The 20,386-nt window shown below is 40.0% G+C and overlaps 1 protein-coding gene across 1 annotated transcript in view; it reads right to left on the reverse strand.

The window, feature by feature from the left end:
• The window catches only part of DNAJC13 (DnaJ heat shock protein family (Hsp40) member C13), a 64,578-nt gene extending 53,829 nt beyond the window's left edge, over nt 1–10,749 (reverse strand). The window contains exons 1-3 of the mRNA XM_054991330.1: nt 10,553–10,749; nt 2,250–2,330; nt 344–419 (exon numbers count right to left, since the gene is read on the reverse strand). Of these exons, the coding sequence (XP_054847305.1) occupies nt 344–419; nt 2,250–2,317 (144 nt within the window). The 5' untranslated portion in view covers nt 2,318–2,330; nt 10,553–10,749. The remainder of the gene's footprint in view (nt 1–343; nt 420–2,249; nt 2,331–10,552) is intronic.
• Nucleotides 10,750–20,386: the final 9,637 nt, after the last annotated feature.

Consider the following 20,386-nt stretch of genomic DNA (forward strand, 5'->3'; position numbering starts at 1 on the left):
GTAAAACCTTGCCATTGTGTTTCATATTCATTTTCCCTAATTCCATAATACTTATAATTAATGCAAATTAAAAATTGTCATCTTGCCTATAAACATGAACAGAAAGGGCTGGAATGCATACCTGGTACACTCCTGGACATCCAAGTATGTAACTGAATGATAATTAACTTCAATATATACCAAATGATGTAAATTAGACAAATCAATCCTTTTTCACTGCTTCATGGTACTGACTAAAGTCCTCTGCTCATTCTATCTAGCCAACAGGATTTACTTTATAAGCCAAATTATTTTCAATTGGAAGATTACTTAACACTACCTCAAAAGACTTCTATTATGTTACCTGATTTGTAACTTCTAATGTGTTAGGATTGTATGTAGTGACAGCATGAGTTCCAACTGAAAAAACTCGCTTATACCTACAAAAAAAGAGGCAAAGATTTAGTTGAAGCATGTCAAAGACCTAAGAAAGGCCTCCACAACAGGTATGTTATTTACAAGAAAATTCATGCTAAAATAATTGGACATTATACAAAAATGCAAGTAATAATTTTGTTTCAGTATTAATTGGAGATACATGAGATGAAATTCATTTCTGGGAGAACATAAGAGAACATTTAGCATGCTCAGCAATTACAGCATCAATGCTGCACATACATGCCACTTCATGTTTTTTTGTCATGACAACAAAACACAGAACTCGGTAAGTATTTGAAACAGAAGTCTCCATTCAAAAAGGTAAAACAGAAAGAATGCTGAGATGCACAAATAAAATTACATAATATACATGTAAAACTGACAGGTTTTATTTAATTACAATACTGGAGTAGGGATAAAATAGCCATTCAATGAGGACTTACTAAAAAATGCTACATAACAATGAAAGTGCAAGCCAGAAAAACAATGTGCCCGTGGTTACCAAAAAAGATCAACTAGCATCTCCTGCTAGGTTTATCTGCGGTTAGAATAAAATCCAAGCTGATATTCCAACAGAATACACATACTGTGTAGCAAAATTGGCTCAAATTTGTATAAACATACATAAATAGATTTAAATATCGAATATAATACACTTCATGTAGCCTGCAAATAAAGATAAGAGACTGCTCACGAATACATTTTGGATACCTTCATTCCCCAGTGTTATTCACACAATTGTGGATACCAAAAATGAAGACAATTATTATGGCTGAAGCTTCTTTTTTTAACATGCACGAAACAGGACTGCTTACTGACAAAATGGTTTGCACTGGAATTTGTTACTGAAGGTTTTTGTGATATTTATTATTGCAATTGTCACTTTATTCTTATGTTCTGAAGGTTTTTAAAGCTCATAACCAGCAGAAAAGAGCTTATTTTGATCATACCCTTAAAATGCCCTGAGCATTCTCCTCAGAGGCCAGAAATATACTCTTTTTAAAGCAAAGTGCTAGAAAATATCCCAAATGCAATTTTGATAAAGAATCAGTAGCAACACATATCGCTTAAATAGAACTCAAAACAGTAATAAGTTAAGGTGAATCTAAGACAGGACTTGACAGGAATAGGATACTCATTACAGGTAGCATAGGTTGTTTTGGGGAACCATGAAAATCCAGTGTCTAATCTAAATAAGGAAAAGTAGCTTGGGAAGTTATGGGAGCTTGATGTTGTGAACAAATCAATGACACTCAAGCACAACAAAGGAAAGCAAGAAACAGACATGTTATGAGAACACTAGGGGGTTGTTATGCATAGGAATGCACTGAAAGACATGACCCTCAAACTGTACTCCTATTGCTGAGTTACACCATTCTAAACCCATTAATTTCACTGTGAAATAGAGTAGGGGAAAATATGTCCAACTGTGCACATTGATATAGTTTCTAAGTTATATACAATTTAGAAATTTACAACCCAATTCTAGAATTCACTGCACTGGCATATCAGGATTTGGAATCAAATGGACAGACTGCAGATATGTAGGCCTAGAGGGACTAGTTCACAAATGCATAAAAAGAGATCAGTAAACTAACCATTCATCAATGCTGAGCGCTTGATCTAAGCTAAGAACCCTGTTGAAATATAGCCATACACGATGGCAGGCTATGCAGGTAATTCGGCACTCATGTTTTTGAATAATCATAAAGAAGATTATTAAAGTATTCAAGTTCAAAATAATTTTAAAACTCTCTGATCGATATCTGGAACAGGCTATAAAATGGCATAACCATCTCAAACTAGAAAACAGAATGAACCATGCTACTTACTTGCCCCTCCATGAATGCTTTGTTGTGTAGAAACAGGCCAAATCTTTGTTTTCCTTAATTATATTCATTTTGTGCCAAGACCTGTAACAAAATATACTCAAACATTATTTACTTTAACTATTTCTGTTACTAAATATCAACATATGTTGCTAAAAGGGCCATTTATTGCTCAAAAATATTCTGAGTCAAAAAGCATTTTAAGTGAGAGACAATGTCCTTCTCAGTAAGAGTCAGAAATGTTTTCATATATATATTGTCTTCATTAAATTTCTCTAAAACTACCACAGTGGAATATTTAAAATTTTAGCTCCAGGTATTATTTAAAGAAAACAAGCAAATTTTACTCAAGACATATGGTCATGAGAATGTTAGCAATATAAAATATTTGTGTCTTCTGTCTTTCAGTTCAGAGAATTTCCAAGGCAGCTGACAAATTAAACTTCATATCTAGAAAAATTTCAAAAATCAATCCAGTTAACAATCAAAACAGCAACATAGGAACATATGAAGCAATTAAATGTTCAGATGAATAAAGTGGTCTTCAATGGCTTAATTGTTTATTGAGAAGTTGCTAGGTGAGAGCCTCTACAGATGAGTTTCATGAGGCACCACCGGAAAACGCTGTATATCTAGTTGCAATCCTCCTGAAGATGAGATCTTTGGGCTGCTCTCTTTCTTAATCTTAATGGGCAGTAGGTATGGGATAAGGTGGTCCTTTGGTACCCAGGCACAAGACATATAGGACTTTGAAACCAACACTCTGAACTGTACTAGAAGCAAAATGGAAGCCATTGGTGGATGGTTATCACCAGCAAGAAAATTGGAAAACTCTGGTCAGCAAGCTCATTGAACTAGATGCTGTTTCCAAGTAGAATTCAAAAGCAGCCTCATATACAATGCACTGCAATTATTTACCCTGAATGTTACCAAAACACAGATAACTGTGACCAAACAATCTTTGTCCAGGAGGACTGCAGCTGGCACACCAACTGAAATGATTAAAAACTTCAAACTATAAATGGAACATGTGAACCTTTGTGCTTTGAACCTGCCTGTTAAGGAAGACTAAGCCATCTACACCTCTCCCAAACTCAGTCTAACCAACTACCAACAGAACCTCCATCTTATCTGGACTGCGTTTTATGTTTATTTTTATGTTTATTGGCCTTCATCTAAGTCAGCAATCTATAAAGTGATCCCATGAGTGCCAAGATGCCGATCAATGTGTTTCCTGGCACTTGCTTGCAACCTGACCTCTTCTACACTCCTCCTTTAGAGTCTTTTTTCCTCTTTGTCCTCCCTTCGCCCCACTGATGTTCCCTCCCTTTCTCTTTTCTTTATTACTTTTACATTTCTTCTTCCACTTTCTCTATCTTTCACCACTATCCCATGCCACTTCTCCAATCAGTTCCAAGGTATGCTTAAGACAATGAGGAATCTGACAAGTTACAGTCATGATGGGAACTGATGGGGAGCCAAGTGCCAGCCACCTCCCACACAGCCTGGTCAGTAATATCTGCTGAAAAGGAAACATGCACTTGACCTTGCAGCCATTTGTCTCCATTGGGGAGACATGTTTGCTTGAAATTTCTTCTCCACAAAAACAGCATCACTAACCGCAGAAAGGAAACCCCCACCCCTGTGGTGAGGAGGAGACATGAGGAAAAGGAGAACAGTATTTCTCCAGTCAAATACAAAATACCTTCCCTCACATGCCCCCCCCCCCCAATAAAATCCATCGTATACAAGCATATGAGCTTCAACTGGTTACCCTTATCAGCATACCTGGACCTGCAAAGATGTGCAGAGAGAAACTGAGGACATAATTAATCCTAATTAATTTACCGTGGCCTTATAAAGCCCAAAGGATAAATCAATAAAAACAGTGCTATCATCAATATTTCTCTCTCAGTTTTTAAAATTAGAATGCTGCCACTGACATCTATCTATCCAACAATGCTCTTAGTTCTAGTCCTCTTTCTTCTGTTAACCTATTAGCAACTCTTAGCATCAGGTTTTAAAGCTAGGCGCTGCTCTCGGTGGTGCTGATAACAGCCAGTTCTACACATTTTCCTTTGGATTTTTTTTTTAAAAATCTACATTTAACAAACATTACATGTCTCAATATGTAAATATTCTACATCAAACTATTTATTCTGCTTTAGTTTACATACATTTAAACTACATTCATCTCTATTTGTAGACAGAAATACAGAACTGCAAAAACTAACATCTGTGAATAAGCACATGGGTTACCTGTCATCAGGGATTTTTTTTTTCTGGGAAAAGAGGTGGTGGAACTCAGTGGGTTGCCCTTGGAGAAAATGGTCACATGTGGCCCCGCCCTGATTTCCAGATTTTCCGTGGCACGGAGGGCAATCTAAACTCCCCTCTGTCTGGAAATCAGGGGGCGGGGCCACCAGCCATGTGACCATTTTCAAGAGGTTTCAGAACTCCATTCCACCGCGTTCCAGCTGAAAAAAAGCCCTGCCTGTCATACCACTCATAGTTTGCAAGCTACACAAGAACTGGGAACAGTTATGTGTACAGAGTTTTATAAATGTTCCCTCACAGTTTTGATCAGGCATCTGATGAAGAGAACTTGATTCTCGAAAGCTTATGCTATAATAAAATTGGTTAGTCTTAAAGGTGCTACTGGACTCTTTTTGATTTTGCCTCACAAAGCAGTTACTTCACTGAACATTGCCTATGGCGTTTTATTTATAATACAGCAGATAGCAGAAAGCTACCTCTCTGGCAGAAATGCCCCAAACCTTACGATGTCTACCTGTGAAGATGTTGGTGTACTGACAAACCAGGAATGGTGGGAAGGGTTATACTTGAGTCTGATCACACAGGGAACAAACTGAGTCCCAGCAATGATGCCAGCACTTCAGAGGCCTGCCTCAGTCCCTTAGGCAGAGAAATCACCTTGTGTGCTGACCATATTGGTCTTTTCAACACATACCCAGCATTGCCTATCCTTGCTACAGAGCAATAAAATCACTTTGAGCTGCTGTTTTCAAAGGGGGACATTCCATGGAAATTTGTCAGAGAATCAATAATGATGAACAGTAAGAGCTTTGCCTCCATTATCAATCTTACTCTGCAATCAATGGCCACAGGAGAATTCTGGGTGTGTTCTAGGTTGTTCATACAGGGTGATAATGAGACCTAACGGGTATTCAGCCAGTGGCCTACTTTAAAACTGAGAATGTATCCTAGAACATAGGGTTTGGGGTTATTTTTTTTGCAATACACCAGAGTTCAATGGCAAGACGTAGAAGGGCACCTTGACAAATGAGCTGAAGTGGCATGGGTTCTCCAAAATATGAACATCTTATACAATAAAGACTAATTTCTGAAGCAACATCAAAGGCAATAACTTCTTTCCAACTGTAATTTCATACTAGAGAGCCTACCTCCTGCCTACAATTTCCACAGGTTCTATCCTGCATTCTCCTATAACTAGAAAAAACCTCTAAAATTATGGTAATCGATAGACCAATGAAAGTTTGCCTTTGTTATCAGAAGAAACACAGCTACTGCAAACAGAAAAGAGAACCCAAAGGTTTTGCTAGAGCAAGTTCCCAGCTTCTGCACCCTATCCAGCTTATCACATCACTTAACTTGTTGGGTTGCACTGTAAATCCCTGAATTTGATACTAAATAACCATACATGTATATGACTGATTTATATCTTGTTACCAGCACCCAGACATTAAGAAGGGTATCTATTCAAGCATGAACATATGATACAAATATTATTCTAATCATATCTCCAAGCTCCTTTCATGATAAGAAATTTACTATAAAAATAATTAAGTATTACTGTCTACTTATTATAACTATGAACAATTTCTTTTTTAAAAAAAGAATTAAATTCATGGATGCTAAACAACAGAAAAGAAATAGAAATCTGGGCTGATTCTTTTGGTTTTCGTTTGGAATACTGTATTATGAGTCTTGTATGCTACTCTAACAGGCTTGTTATAATGCTATTTCCAGATGGCAATTCATTCTGCAAAGCATAGAAAATATTTCAAATGATATGGTGGAAAAGATGTGAAACACTATATGTAGTCACATGCATGGTGGTTTTTTCTACAAATCAGGAAATCAGATTATTCATGTTATGACTGACTATGCTCACATAGACTACTATAAAACCTTAATATTTAACTGTATTCAAGGTATAGTTAGGATTTGACTCCCTTTTATTTCAGAAAAATGTAAACAAAATCTGGATGAAATAAACAAAAGTTACTCAAGATTGTGGATTTGGTAGTGATGAAGAAAACAACAACTTTCAGATTAACATAATTAAGAATTAATACTGAGAGTATGCAAGAGGGAATGGCATTCCTTAATGTGCTTTAGAAAAAAATTGGGACATGCATATATTGTAATGATGTCTAATGATGTTGAAGAAGAGGAAGAGTTGTTTAAACCATGCCCTTCACTACTCAAAGGAGTCTCAGAGCAGCTAACAATCCCCACAACAGACACCCTGTGTGAGGTAGATGGGTGTTGAGAAAGCTCTGAGAGAGCTGAGACTGACCCAAGGTCACCCAGCTGGCTTCAAGTGGAAGAGTGGGTAATCAAACCTGGTTCTCCAGAGTCTTGCCGCTCTTAACCACTACACCAAACTGGTTCTCATGAAAGAACATGTGGTTTGTTATAATGTTTGTCTGTTATTTATGTAGGTACATTATTTCTTTCCCTGCTGCAAGTACATTAAACATGACAAATGGCATTTTATCACTGAGAATAATCTTTTCAAAATCCAACAAGCATCAGCAACTCGGCAACTATATAGAAAAAAAACTATTACTCAAAACTGTCTGGCAGCAGGAAAACTGTGACACTAGGTAAAAGAAAACAAAGCAGAAGTGGAGCTGAGAAAAAAAAATGAAACAAAAACTAAAGTTGTAGGTCAGCAGAGTTTACGGGAAACGAGGAAGAAAGCTAAACCTATATTAAAAACCATCTTGGTGTAAAAAGCAGTCACATATGAATATTATTCTTTTCTGTTCTCAAGTTCTATTTTTCAGGCAGTTTGGGGCAGTTCATGTAATTCTGCAGTTCTCAGTGACCACAGACAAACTGCAGTTGTTGCACTCAAGTTTTAAAGAAACTTACTGCCAATTCCTCCACTATGACTTTTTCAGTGAGTCCACAGAAGAGAAGCAGAAACAAAAACACTGTATACTACAGCAGAGTCTTTGAGGTGCCTCAAAACTCCTTTATGATTTTGCTAACAGTCTAACACAGCTGTCCCTTCAAAAGACAGGCAGTTTCTTCTCAATCTTACAGAAATATGAACAGTCAATATTAAGTTACATTATGTGAACTTCACTTCTACCCTACCCAAGTCCATCCCATTAAAGTTCCCAGATAAAAAAATTGTGATATAACTCTTTCTAATTTCAAAACAAATCCTGAATTCAGCTGAATCTTTCATTAGATGTGAGCTACCTTTGCTCCAAGGCACAAGTTCCTTCATCACAACCTGAAGTGGTACAGTGCTCAGCTACCATGTGAATGGTTATGTGTTTGATGGCCATTTAACCAACACATAGAGGCATATTGTTTGCCAGTTAAGAAATGTACAAAGAGAGAAACCTTAACAGGCACAACTAAGAGAAAGTGGATTTTAATAGTAATTCAGAATAACTTGAACTGTGTGTCTACTTCCTTAACAAAATGTAGAAGAACAAAACTTGTTTTTGTTTGTTTATGCTCCTTGCATACTGTACTAGTAGGGAATTTTTAAAGCGACCAAGACCAGCCCCATTTAAATAGAATCATGAAAGCTCCACTCCCCCCATCCAGGAAAGACCAATTCATTCATTATTAAGGCATGATGGCTGCAGATAAGATTATTAAGTCCAAAACTGCAAGTAGGACAACAAAAGAGAAAACTTTAGCTCAGGAAAGGATGAACAGAGGGGTATGAATGCTCTTGATGGTTGAAAACTCAATAAAGAATTCTTGCCATTCATAACATACCATTTGCATTTAAACTAGAAACAAAAACTCATAGCTGAAAGATCATCAATAGAAATCTACAATGACTACTGTAAATTATTCCCTAATCTCAAATTTGTTCACTTATTTATTATATGGAAACATTACAAAACCTTGGACATCAAAAATGCTTTCAAGATCCTACTTCAGTAACCCCAATGCTTCCACTCATTTCAAGAAAAAAGGTTAAATATTTTATTTTTTTTAAATAAAAATGTATTCAGTAAAAATGAAGTTGCATAGAGCTTTACAAATACATCTACAATTCTACAAATGTTATATAGTTATACTGAATTAAACTCAATTCAGTATTCTAATCAAAATACTATCCCTTTTATCAATTCACTTTTTACCACTGAACATACTGGTTAGTTAATTCAACTTTTAAAAATGTATATATATATATATATATATGTATATATATATATATATATATATATATATATATATATATATATATATATATATATATATAAATTTATACATATTCCATTATGCAACAACCTCAAGATAGAGCTCATACTTGACTCAAAAGGAAGTGCTGTTTTTTCTGTTTCCTGTGTCAAGAACTTACTACACTAGACAGTTACCATATAAAATGTAGTCTCCAGGGATAACAAATAAGCATGTTCCTGAACTTGCATCCATAAACCGACATGTAGAACTATAAAGTACTACCACTCCCTTGCCTGCTATACTCATTTCCAAATATGACGCACTCATTTCCCCTTGCCCCCAAAAAACAATGGGGAGGCCTTTTAAAAAAAAATATACACTCTACAGATAGGAGTTATAAAGACAGAAAAGGCAGAACACTGTTAGGTATTAATCATTAAGTAATGGAAAGTGGAAAAACATTTACTCAGTACCTCCTGTGTGAGGAAATTCAATTCAGCTTATGCCTAAGACTGAGAGAAGACATTCTAGAATTACTTTTAGACTGAGAGACAGTACAATGAAGGCCAAAGGCAGCCATATCCATTAGCATCTTGTTTAAAATCTATTATATATTGATTGTTCTTTTTCCCACTCTGGCTCTCAACATGGGAACAGCTGTTAATAAGAGGATTCTCCTCATAAGAGCCAGTTTACCGTGCACAAGTGTAAGTGCAACTTTCTAGATCACAAACTAAGTTATGTTCTACTTTGTGGTGAACCATATAAAACACCACTTTCCTCCATAAGATAGTAAGTTTCTTTGTCCAAGACCTCAAACACAGTTTGAACCACAAAGAACCATCTTATACAATTAAAGTGGATCTATCAGTAACAACATCTTGAAACTCAGAAGCTAATGCGTGAGGTGGGGAAGAGCACAATTCAGCCCCTCCTAGCACACCTATAAGGTAAAATCCAGGATGTTTGAAAATAAGAGGCTTAAACCAATTGGACCAGTTAATCACAAGGTATATGAGTGAGCAAGCTAGACAGAAAAAGAACATAGAAGAAATGTTCCAGACATTCGAAATACCTTGATGGATCAGACCAGTCAAGCAGTCTCATGCAGTCATCAGTTGCCCTGAGGGGGCAACAAACCAAGCACAGAGGCCAAGGCCGCCTCCAGTGTTGCTTTCTAACACTGGTATTCACTGGTTGGCTGCCCATGGATATGGAAGTTCCATTCAATCATCATAGTTAACAGTACTGACAGACCTATCTTTAATTAGTTTGTCTAACTTTCTTTCAAAGCCAATATGGTGTAATGGTTAGTGCACCAGAATCCCCACTCTGCCATGAAAGCTCACTGGGTGACCTTGGGATAGTCACAAACTTTCAACTTAAGTTGTTGTGAGGATAAAAGAAAAGAAAGAAGTACTTCCTGCCTATATTCTGAAGAAAGTTTCTTGCAGCTATCACAACCCACTTCATAAAGCAGAGGCAGCCAAGAAAAGAGTCACCCAAAATGACTCTCAACACACCCAATTTCTGGATGCAAGTTGACAAACATACAATTTTCCAAAAAAAGTATTTTCAACGAATTCATAAACAAGAAGTGTACAACCCATTATTCCTTCAGGGGATGAAAAAACAGTAGCGAAGGGATTCTTGCAAGCTCCAACTATCAAAACAGGCACGAGGGAAAGGGGGGACACTGTGCGTACGCTCGAGGGACATGGCTTTAGTAGACGGGAAGAACCATGACTCAGTGGGCAAACGGCCATTGGCACGGGGGTGCAGGTGCTTCCCTCCCTCGCTCCCCCTCCTCCCACCACTGCCAGCAAATCCAAGAGGGGCTTTTCCTCAACCCCTCCTGGCAAACCCCACCTATTTACCTGGCCGGGGAGCGGCGCTGCCCAGTCTCCCCAAGCCCTGCACTGCAAAAGGGCCGCCACAAGTCAGCAGCCTCAGAGCTGCTTTGCTCCCGCCGTGGTCGAGCGGGTTCTTTGTTTCTCTCCTCGGCTGAGTTGCAGCCGCTACAACTCCACTCTCTCTCTCGCCTCCCCTCAGAGCCTAGCTCTGGAGGCCGCCATCTTCACTCGGGCAGGGAAGCCGCCCTCCCCGCGCACGCGCCGCCTCCGCTCCAGCCAGTCACGAGACGAGCTCGGCTGGTTGTCCCTCCTCCCTCTCTCTTGTCGCCCAGAGTTCGGCTTCTCTCACCTCGCTTCCCCTGGGAAGGAGACGCGAGCATGCGCAAAGCGAACGACGGAGCCAGGCAATCTGAGGGGAAGGAAACGCCCACAGTTAGAGGAGGGAAAAGAGGAAGAAGGGAAGATTGACACAGAGAAGCTCTTAGGAGCAGGAAGGGGGTGGGAAAGCAGTTAAGTTGCCAAGCTACAGGTGGCACCCGGCTCTCTCCCGGAATTGCAGCTTATTTCAGGATGATAGAGATCAGTTACCCTGGAGCAAATGCCTGCTTTTGGAGGGTGGACTTTATGGCATTATACCCGCAGAGAGGCCTCCCCTCTCCAAACCCCGACCTCCCAGGCTCTATCTGCCAAATCTCCAGGAACCTGGAGATGGCAACCAACGCAGCAGTAGAAATGAATGGTCTGTACGGAGCGCCGTGTGGTTTTTGTAACGCTCCGCTACAAAACACTCTTCAGCTGAAAAACGAGCTCCGCAGGGCATTAAATGGATAAGGATTAGCGCCTTCCTCTTTGGGGTGCCAGTTGTAGCGTGCTTTTTAAATTTCGCGGGAACTTCCCTGTCTGCGACTGCAGTCCTCTCTTAATAGGATTGCCAGTTCAGATTTAGGAAATTCCTAGAGATTTGGGGCCGGTGCCAGAGGAGAACAGAGTTTGAGGGAGGGAGTTCGAAGCAGATGTAATGCTATAAAATTTCACCCTTCTGAACTGCCATTTCTTTCGGGGGCGGGGAATGATGTCTATAATCCGGATATCAATTGTAATTCACTAAGCACGGCAACATGCTGTGTAGTTCTTTTGCAGTAGCGCCACCCCACCCTTCGTGTTTATGTGCTGGAGTGCTTTTGTGGGAGTATATGGTGCAGCTTTTTTTGGACTGGTAGTGTGTAAATTCTTCTGTATATCGGAAAGATTTGGTGTAGCCTCCTCTCTGACAAGCTACTTTGTTACACGCAGGGATTTTCTTTCTTTTTAGTAAGGAGACAGCTTTTTAAAAACAAAACACAGTGCTGGATAGGTTTTGCTTTACTTACCATGTTGTACATTAGAATGTATTTTGTATCTATCCTGCCTTCTCTGAAAAAAGTTGGTTCATGCAGGTAAAGTTGATTTCTGAATTTCCAATGCAGAATTGTATATGGACGCTTTCATTGCAATTTCTCAGTCTTCAAATCAGATTACTATGTATATTTTGCACCTTTTCTCTCCCCCTATATGAACGGGGTCAGGCAGGTGTGCATCTTTCAAAAGGAACATTGTGTTCTAATTTGCAGACCAGATTTCCTTGTGAGTTTTCATAGCACATGAAAAACAGCACATTGTGCTGTGTTACCAATCTTTTTCTGGCCCTGAGCTGAATTAGGGTTGAAGCAGGGCCATAGAAGAGTGCACATACGTTTGCGTTCTCCTTGCCTCGAGCTGGAATTCAAACCTGAGATGGTCACAACCAACACTTTATTGCCACTTACCCAGAGCTTCAGGTGTTCTCTGTTTTTCCCAAGCTTTTACCTTGAGAACACCTTTTCCTTTGGGTTTGTGTGACCTTTATTTTGCTGCCTCCCTGACTCCCTCAAAAGATTTTCACCTCCACCAAAGGCTTTTGCCTTAGACCTCCACAGTTTAACTGATAATATAGGACGACTTGTTATGGATGGTAGTTTGACAGAACAGTTAGTGTATATGGTGGTTGTGAAGGGGAAAGGGGGATATTTCTTGCTTAAACAAAAGTAGAATTCTACAAAAATTCTACAAAAGTAGAATTTATTTTTATTTATAAGAACATAAAGGTGATGGTTGCAAAGTTTTGAGAAGCTTATAGGTTTCAGAATAGTTCTTCAGAGTGCTGGTTTCAAAAATATTTATATCTTCTTAAAGGTATATTCACAGACTCAGCCACAAAAAGTAATTTTCCACACAGGTCTTCACTAGCAGAATAAACTCTCTTATTCACTCAAGCCTTTCCACACAGCTTGCCTAACCTAGAAAAGATAACCTCTCTCACAGATACACAAACTAACACCCCCCCCACACACACACAGTTTGCCTGATTTAGCCAGAATCCTTTCTCTGAGAGAGAGAAAGGTTGAGTGAAACCCCTCAACTCTCTGACAAAAAATTGTAGTTAATTCTGACCCCTAGGGTGCAGCTACCAGCCAATCAGATTAGACTCCATTCACCCATCCAGCCCCCCTTCTTTCCTCAGAGGTTTGCATTTATACGCACGTAAAAATATTTTAAAATCTACATTAGCAACCACAAATGAAATCCAAATTAAATACCTTACATGCAAAACATTACTATCAGGTTTTGTGATAACATTTAAAACAAACATGGTCAAGTTAAACCAAAAGCCTGCAGTTTATTTTACTGATGATCTCTCTCACACATACCTACATTCGGGAAGTAGTCCAGAGTTTGATATTATACACTTCTTTATAGTGTATAATATATAGAACCACCACTTAAATGTGGCAGAATGAAGGTAGGGTGGATAGTTAAATGACCTCACCACCACAGCTAACTTGAGTCAAATTTACAGTTTTGGGAAGGAGATGTTCAACTTGTACTTTGTCTATGCTCAAAGGCAAGCCTAACATACCCTTCCCAGCTGGGAAAAAGCTTAAGTTTTCTTAACTAGCTTTTATTTGATAAGGGCCATTTCCACACTACTCACCTTCATCCGGAATGGGGCTTAACGTCACGAAAAAACTGCGGGAGATAGCGTCTTCTCGCGTGAGTTTTGTGCGATGCCGTGCAAAACTTGTGCAAGAAGATGCTATCTTCTGAGGGTTTTTTGCGACGTTGTGCCCTGTTCGAATGAAGATGAGTAGTGTGGAAACGGCCAAGGCTAGAAAACGCCAAGTCACATTCTCAGTGGAAGAACCCTGAAATCTATATTTCAGGTAGGCTGTAAAATACACACACTTTGTTCTACAAGTATGTTTCCTACATCATATTTATCATTGACCATCCTACATTCACTTGTTGGAAGAGGAGGACTTGGCACTGTCTCCTCAAGTTTCAGAGGGGGACAAACCAGGAAGTTAGAAAGATAGAAATATCAGAGCATTTGCTTACTCCTTATTACTCTGAACTATCCTTTGATGTGTAGATTGCTAATCTCAGGACTTCCTCCTCATGACATCCTTCTCTTCCTCCCTTTGTGACACACTACTATCTCTTCTCTCCATCTTCTACCATGGTAGCAGAATTTGTCCTTAGACTAGGTAGGTAGATAGGAATCTATTTCTCCACTTTCCTTTCAGAGTTCCTATAATAAAGAACTCTTTATTTCTTTTCTAAACCTAAGCTAAGTGTAAGTTTGTTATTTTCTCTCTCACACTCACACTTGCCAGCATGCTCCAAACATCACATTTTCTCTGCAATTGATGCTACTCTGCTGCCCTCCTACTAGTAATTTATGGAGGACCCAGTTTTCAATATCACTAACAATGCAAAATAGCCCAGTTTGAGAAATCCAGACTTTAGTTACTTAATCACATCGTAAGTTCTGCCTCAGGAGGTGCTGTCAGTGACAGGAAATGAAGGCATTCAAAAAACAGAAGTTCATAGCACATAATATATTAGTATTATTATTTTAAACACACAGTCAAAAGGCCATCCTCCTAAATGCCATGATTTCTTAAAGCAATATAATTGCATGGATATTTTGAGGCAGTAATTATAATTATTACACACAGCATTTGTACCTGTGTTTATGTAAGTAGGGTTTTAAATGATGTTTTGTGTGGTATTATTGTTCTTGGCCAAGCTGAGTTCATTCCATTGATATTATTAGGAACCAAATATTTATTTATTTTACTTCATTTATATCCTGCCTTTCCCCCCAATGGGTACCCAAAGTGGCTTATATCATCTCTTCCATTCCCCCCATCACACACAACACCCTGAGAAGTAGGCCAAGAGTATGTGACTGGCCCAAAGTCCCCCAGCAAGCTTCCATGGCAGAGTAGAGAATCAAAACTGGGTCTTCCAGATACTACTCTGTTACTCTAGCCATTGCACCACACTGGCTCTAGATCATGATAAGGAAATGATGAACGCCTTTAGTATCAGTTGAGGGAATTTTAGGTGTCACATAGGCTGAGCCCACAAATTCTACATAATTGGGCATGCCACACAAGTCACATGAGGGTTGGGACAATCCTTGAGCTGATTCATGCTATTCCAAATAGCGGTCCAGGATGGAATACGAAATGCAGCACAGACCAAATAATGCAGTATTTTAAACTTTTCCAGACCTAAGTCTAGGATTGCCAGTACTGCTTTGGCAAATGCTAAGAGATTTTGAGGGTGGTGCCTGTGAAGGGTTGGGGGAGGATGTGACATCGCTTCCTCATGATGCTCTAGCGATTTCCCCTCATCTCTACATTAAATACCATAGAGACATGGAGAAATTCCAAGTGTATCACTATAGAGTCCATTTCTAGCCCTTTTTTTTCTCCCACTCATTTTATTGATGATGGGGAATGGGGCTGAGGGCAGGGGGTTTCCCTACCTTTGGTGGGTAAATGGCAAGCCTACATTGAACCCACCTTTAACCCTCAGGTGGCAGTGCAGAATCCACTGAGTTGGAAGCAGGTGATGTCAAGATTTCCCATTTCATGATTGGAACTCAGTCTCGTAATGCTGCCTGGGGATTGAAGTTGACTCCTAGAGGTAGAAAGGAGGACTACTGATGTACAAAAATGGTATGCCCTCATCCTTTTTCACAACACCTGCCTTTACTTCTACTTTTCTTTCAGTTTATGTTTTTTCATATTCACTGCTGGGGGTTATGAGCCCCACATCCATTTCACAGTACAGATTATCAACTTAACCCATTGTTTCAGGATCACATTAAATGCTCTTAGACCAGATTTTATTAGATGACACATTTATAAAACATAGTTCATAAGTGAGCATGTGTATGAAAAGGCTCTGAACACATTGTTCAACCAATCAATTCCATAGTCAGCATCCTGTTAACTTACGAGGCCTAACTATTTATTTATTTACTTTGTTTAAACCCTCCTTTCCCCAATGTAGATCCAAAGCAGCTTACATAATTCTCCATTCCTCCATTTTATCCTCACAACAGTCCTGTGAGGTAGGTTGGGCTGAGAGTGTGCACTGGCTGAAGGTCGCCCTGCAATGTTCCATGGCAGAGGAGGGATTTGAACCTGAGTCTCCTAGATCTTAGTCTGATACTCTAACCACTGCACCACACTGGCTCTCTGTCATGTATTGTTTTAAGATACACTACATGGTTTTAGGACACACTACATTAGGACTGGATGGGGAATATAGAATCTCTGACTCAAACTTCCCTTACTGGTTGATGATACTTCCAACCTAAAGGGTCTCTAGTGAGTTTCGTTTGTGTCCTCACTCCATTTCCTACTTTTGAATGAGGAACAAGCAAGTCATTTCCTAACATATCTGTGACAATTTTGTGTGTGTCAAAAATGTATCTTAAAGTCAGTATCCCAGTTACACTTGGGATTTATATAATCATCTCAGAACTGTTCGCTTCTGCTGTTGCTGCAGGACTCCCACTTTACAGCCTGAACGGCAAGTGTCTCTTGGGGTTATAATCAGTTTAAAAAGTAAACTAGTTGCTGTTGCCAGCCTCTGTTCCTGTTGCAGAACTGCTTACTTTAAAAATGACCACACACAATAACAACAGTGCCAAATATCTAGTACGGCAGTGCCTTCTTGTGACTGATCAGGGGTGGCCTTAGCCAATGAAAAACAGGAACAGCTGCCCCAGGCCCAGCACCTATGGCCCACTCCCCAAAAGGAGGAAAAGAAGACGAGCAGAGTTCCTTCTGGACCTCGGGCAGCTGGCTTCTGGCAGTGCAGCAATAGTGGCTTCTGCTCACCTCATGCGAGTCCAGGGCTTTTTTTCTGGGAAAAGAGGTGGCAGAACTCAGTGGGTTGCCCTCAGAGAAAATGGTCACATGGCTGGTGGCCCTGCCCCCTGATCTTCAGACAGAGGGGAGTTTAGATTGCCCTCCGTACCGCTGAGCAGCGCGGAGGGCAATCTAAACTCCCCTCTGTCTGAAGATCAGGGGGCGGGGCCACCAGCCATGTGACCATTTTCAAGAGGTTCTGGAACTCCGTTTCCCCGTGTTCCCCCTGAAAAAAAGCCCTGTGCGAGTCCATTCTGGTGTGGCAGTGATTCTGGGGCCCCGTCCTGGATTTTTGCCCCAGGGCCCACAACCCTGATATTGGCTGAAGAGGTGTGCATGCTCTTGTTAGAAAGGCAATTGGTGCAATCAAATTTGGGAGCTGAATATGGGATTAACGCTCTTCTTGTGGCGGGGACAGTTGCAGCATTCTGCAGATCACATGTCTTGGTTGGTGCATCTCAGAAACAAGCATGTAGTATATACTGACCAGCTTAATTGCTTTCCTTACAAAAAAATTCATCGGCCAGTGTCAGAGTTTGCCATTAGTTATATTAATCATGACTTTTAATGGATATGTTGTCATGAAAGGGTAGCTGATTCATTTATAGTTTCCAGAAACGCTATTACAAATTCGAACAAAGGAAAAGGTTATTACCCAGATCCTTGAAAAAGGATTAAGGGTGAATCACTACAAACATTGTCTCCCATTTGGCTAAGCATTGTAATCACATATTTAGTGCTCCAGCAAACAGCGCCTGTTTGGTTATCTTCAGCTCTCACTTCGCTAACAGAGCTGGCAACTGCGCGCGCATGTGTGGCCTTCTCTCAGTTCATTTTGTACTTTTGAAGAAAAAGGGTGGTGCTTCAGGATGTTCATGTCAACAACAGTTCACCAGATAACTCTGCAACAATTATTGCTTTAGTGTTACTTTACAGTCCAGATATGCTTCACAAAACATGTTTAAAAACCTACTGCAGCTACCCTGACAATTCAAGAACAACAGCACATTCTTTTCTTTGCTGATGGAGAATATACGAGTGCCACAATATGTGGGACCAGGGCTTTTTTCAGGGGGTATGTGCCAATACAGAGTACTGGCACCTCTTGGGTGTTCAGCACTTGGGCTGAGAGGGGAGAACATGAGTACTAGTACCTCTTTTTAAAGAAGAAAAAAACAGTGTGTGTGACACTAGAATTTCACATGGAGGACCCAGTAGTGCCTGGATCCTGGTGGCAGGAGGGTTAACTCTTCCTTTATACATCATTTCAACCATTGGAAGAGGCCCCCACAGCTGCTTTAAGCTCCAATAGATGGAGAAAAAGTGCCTGTATTTTTCTTTTATCAGGGCTAAAAGCACCCAGGAAGGATCAATTTCAACTAGAGAAACAGCACAGTTGAGATGTGAAGTGTTAACCTCCCCTTTGCCAGCCCTGTGCCCGCCCCAATCTATTTTCCTCCTAGGTCTTCTTTTTAGGACTGCAGCACACATTTGCAGGTAGTCATAGTACTCCAACATGAAGTGTAGCCTGACAGTCCACAAACATTTCTGCTTCCGTGGAAAAAAGCAAGAGTCCAGCAACACCTATAAGACCGACAAAATTAGTGGTAGGGTATGAACTTTTGTGAGCCACAGTTCACTTCTTCAGCTCACTTCTTCAGGTATCCTCACCACTAATTTTGTTAGTCTTATAGGTCCTACTGGACTCTTACTCTTTTCCACTGCTACAGACAGAATAACATGGCTACCCATCTTGAGCCATTTCTGCTTCAGTGGAGGATATTTTGGTCACTCATCATGACTCGAGTTTGACACAATCTGGTAAGTATAACTGGGAAAACAGCTCCACTCCCTTTTCCTTCTGTGGAATCAACACACTTTTTTCGCAGGCTACATAGCAAATTCTTGTCCAGGCCTCACCGTATCTACACTGCAACTATAAATCTATTTTAGCCCACTATAACCATCATGGGTGTCCCCCTCTCCCCAGGGCATCCTGGGATTTTTAGTTTCAGTGAGATAGTGGAAATTGTTATATTTATCTCCCCTTCCCTGGACTAATTCTGTGGGTTCCCTGCCGAGACCAAACAATAGTTAAAGCAGTTTAAATCTATTTAGATTTACTTCCCAAAAAGATGGATCAAACACACTATCACAGACCCCTGATAAAGAGTTGCTTTGTTATTGAGTCACTTTTTTGTAGCCAGTCTGCTGGTGGGAATAGTCAAGGAACCATCTGTTCTCAGCCATGATAACCTTATTGTGTCAGGAGAATGCACATTCATAGTTTCTAAGAGTGTTTTTGTAACCAATTATTTGTCGGGATAAAACAGAGATAATTGTTTTGTTACTTTTTTTTTTTTTACACATTTTGCTCCTGTCTTTGCTTTTGAGCCTAACTCAAATCAAAGCTAGAAAATTCCACGATGGGCAACTTAATAAAAAGCCATGTGTGCACGTGCTGAATCATACAAAACTCCTTTAAAGCTGATATACTGACAGTTGAAAAATGCAATGTGACAAGACATCTGTCTTCCACCGAATCCCTTTCCAAAGCAGTTACATAAAAATATGGTCGGATGTTAGAAGCAGAGAATGATGACTCAGCAGACAAATGCCAGACCCTTCAGTTCAGCCAACATAACAATGGCAAAATGCAGACTTTGCTAGTTAAGTAGGAAACACTGAAACTGGAGCTTGCCAGAGTTCCAAGTTCAAGTGAACTTGGCTTCTATTTCACGGTTTCCTCCAATCTATAGCAGTGACTATTCAAAAATCTCAGTGCATACATTTCTTCCGGTGCTTCCTATTTAAAGAAAAAATAACTTTCCATGTGCATTCTGTGTCATCTGCATTCCTTTCAGGATGTATGATCCCTTACCAACCACCTTCACCTATAGTACAGGAAATCTACTTATATTTCACACCAGTAACACATCACTTCAGAGGTGGAGTGGGGAGGAAAGATAATAAATAAATACAGTGTTCTGTGGGTTCCAAAGAGACTAGTACAGGTATAATACTTCTTCCAACAACAGAAAGGCACTGTCATGCATGTAGGAGGGGACAGCTTTTACTTATGCCCCATTCCCTCTGCAGACCCCCACTTTATCCACTTACCCCTAAGAGCAGAAATCAGGGTGGGGGGAGGAGACTCCCACACTGCTCACTGTGCTTGGATCCAACCCTATCTGTTAAAATTAACTATGAGGCAGAGAATTACTTATGAGACAGCCTTGCGTATTTCCTCCTCCCCTTCTGCATCAGCATTGTCAACAAGCCAACATGCCCATTCAGCTATTGAAATTGACCAGGAAACACAGAAGGATTCCAGGTAAGAAGAACAGGTGCTAACCTGCTGCTCAGCATGTGATCTCAAACCATGGTTTGGCATTTTGAACCATGTTGGTTAGGTGGTGATAAGATTATTGAAGTTCTAATGCATCATGAGTTAGCATCCTACAGAAGGACTTGTAGGTAGAGTGAATGTTCTATCTCAGACCACCAATGCCTAAGGTACATTACTCATATATTGAGTAGATAGCATCCTGGAAGTCTAATTTTGAAATTAGATCATGAAAAAAAATCTGCTGTTTAGTAAGTTGTT

Source organism: Eublepharis macularius, chromosome 11 (assembly GCF_028583425.1).
Source record: "Eublepharis macularius isolate TG4126 chromosome 11, MPM_Emac_v1.0, whole genome shotgun sequence".
In the NCBI taxonomy this organism is placed as follows: domain Eukaryota; kingdom Metazoa; phylum Chordata; class Lepidosauria; order Squamata; family Eublepharidae; genus Eublepharis; species Eublepharis macularius.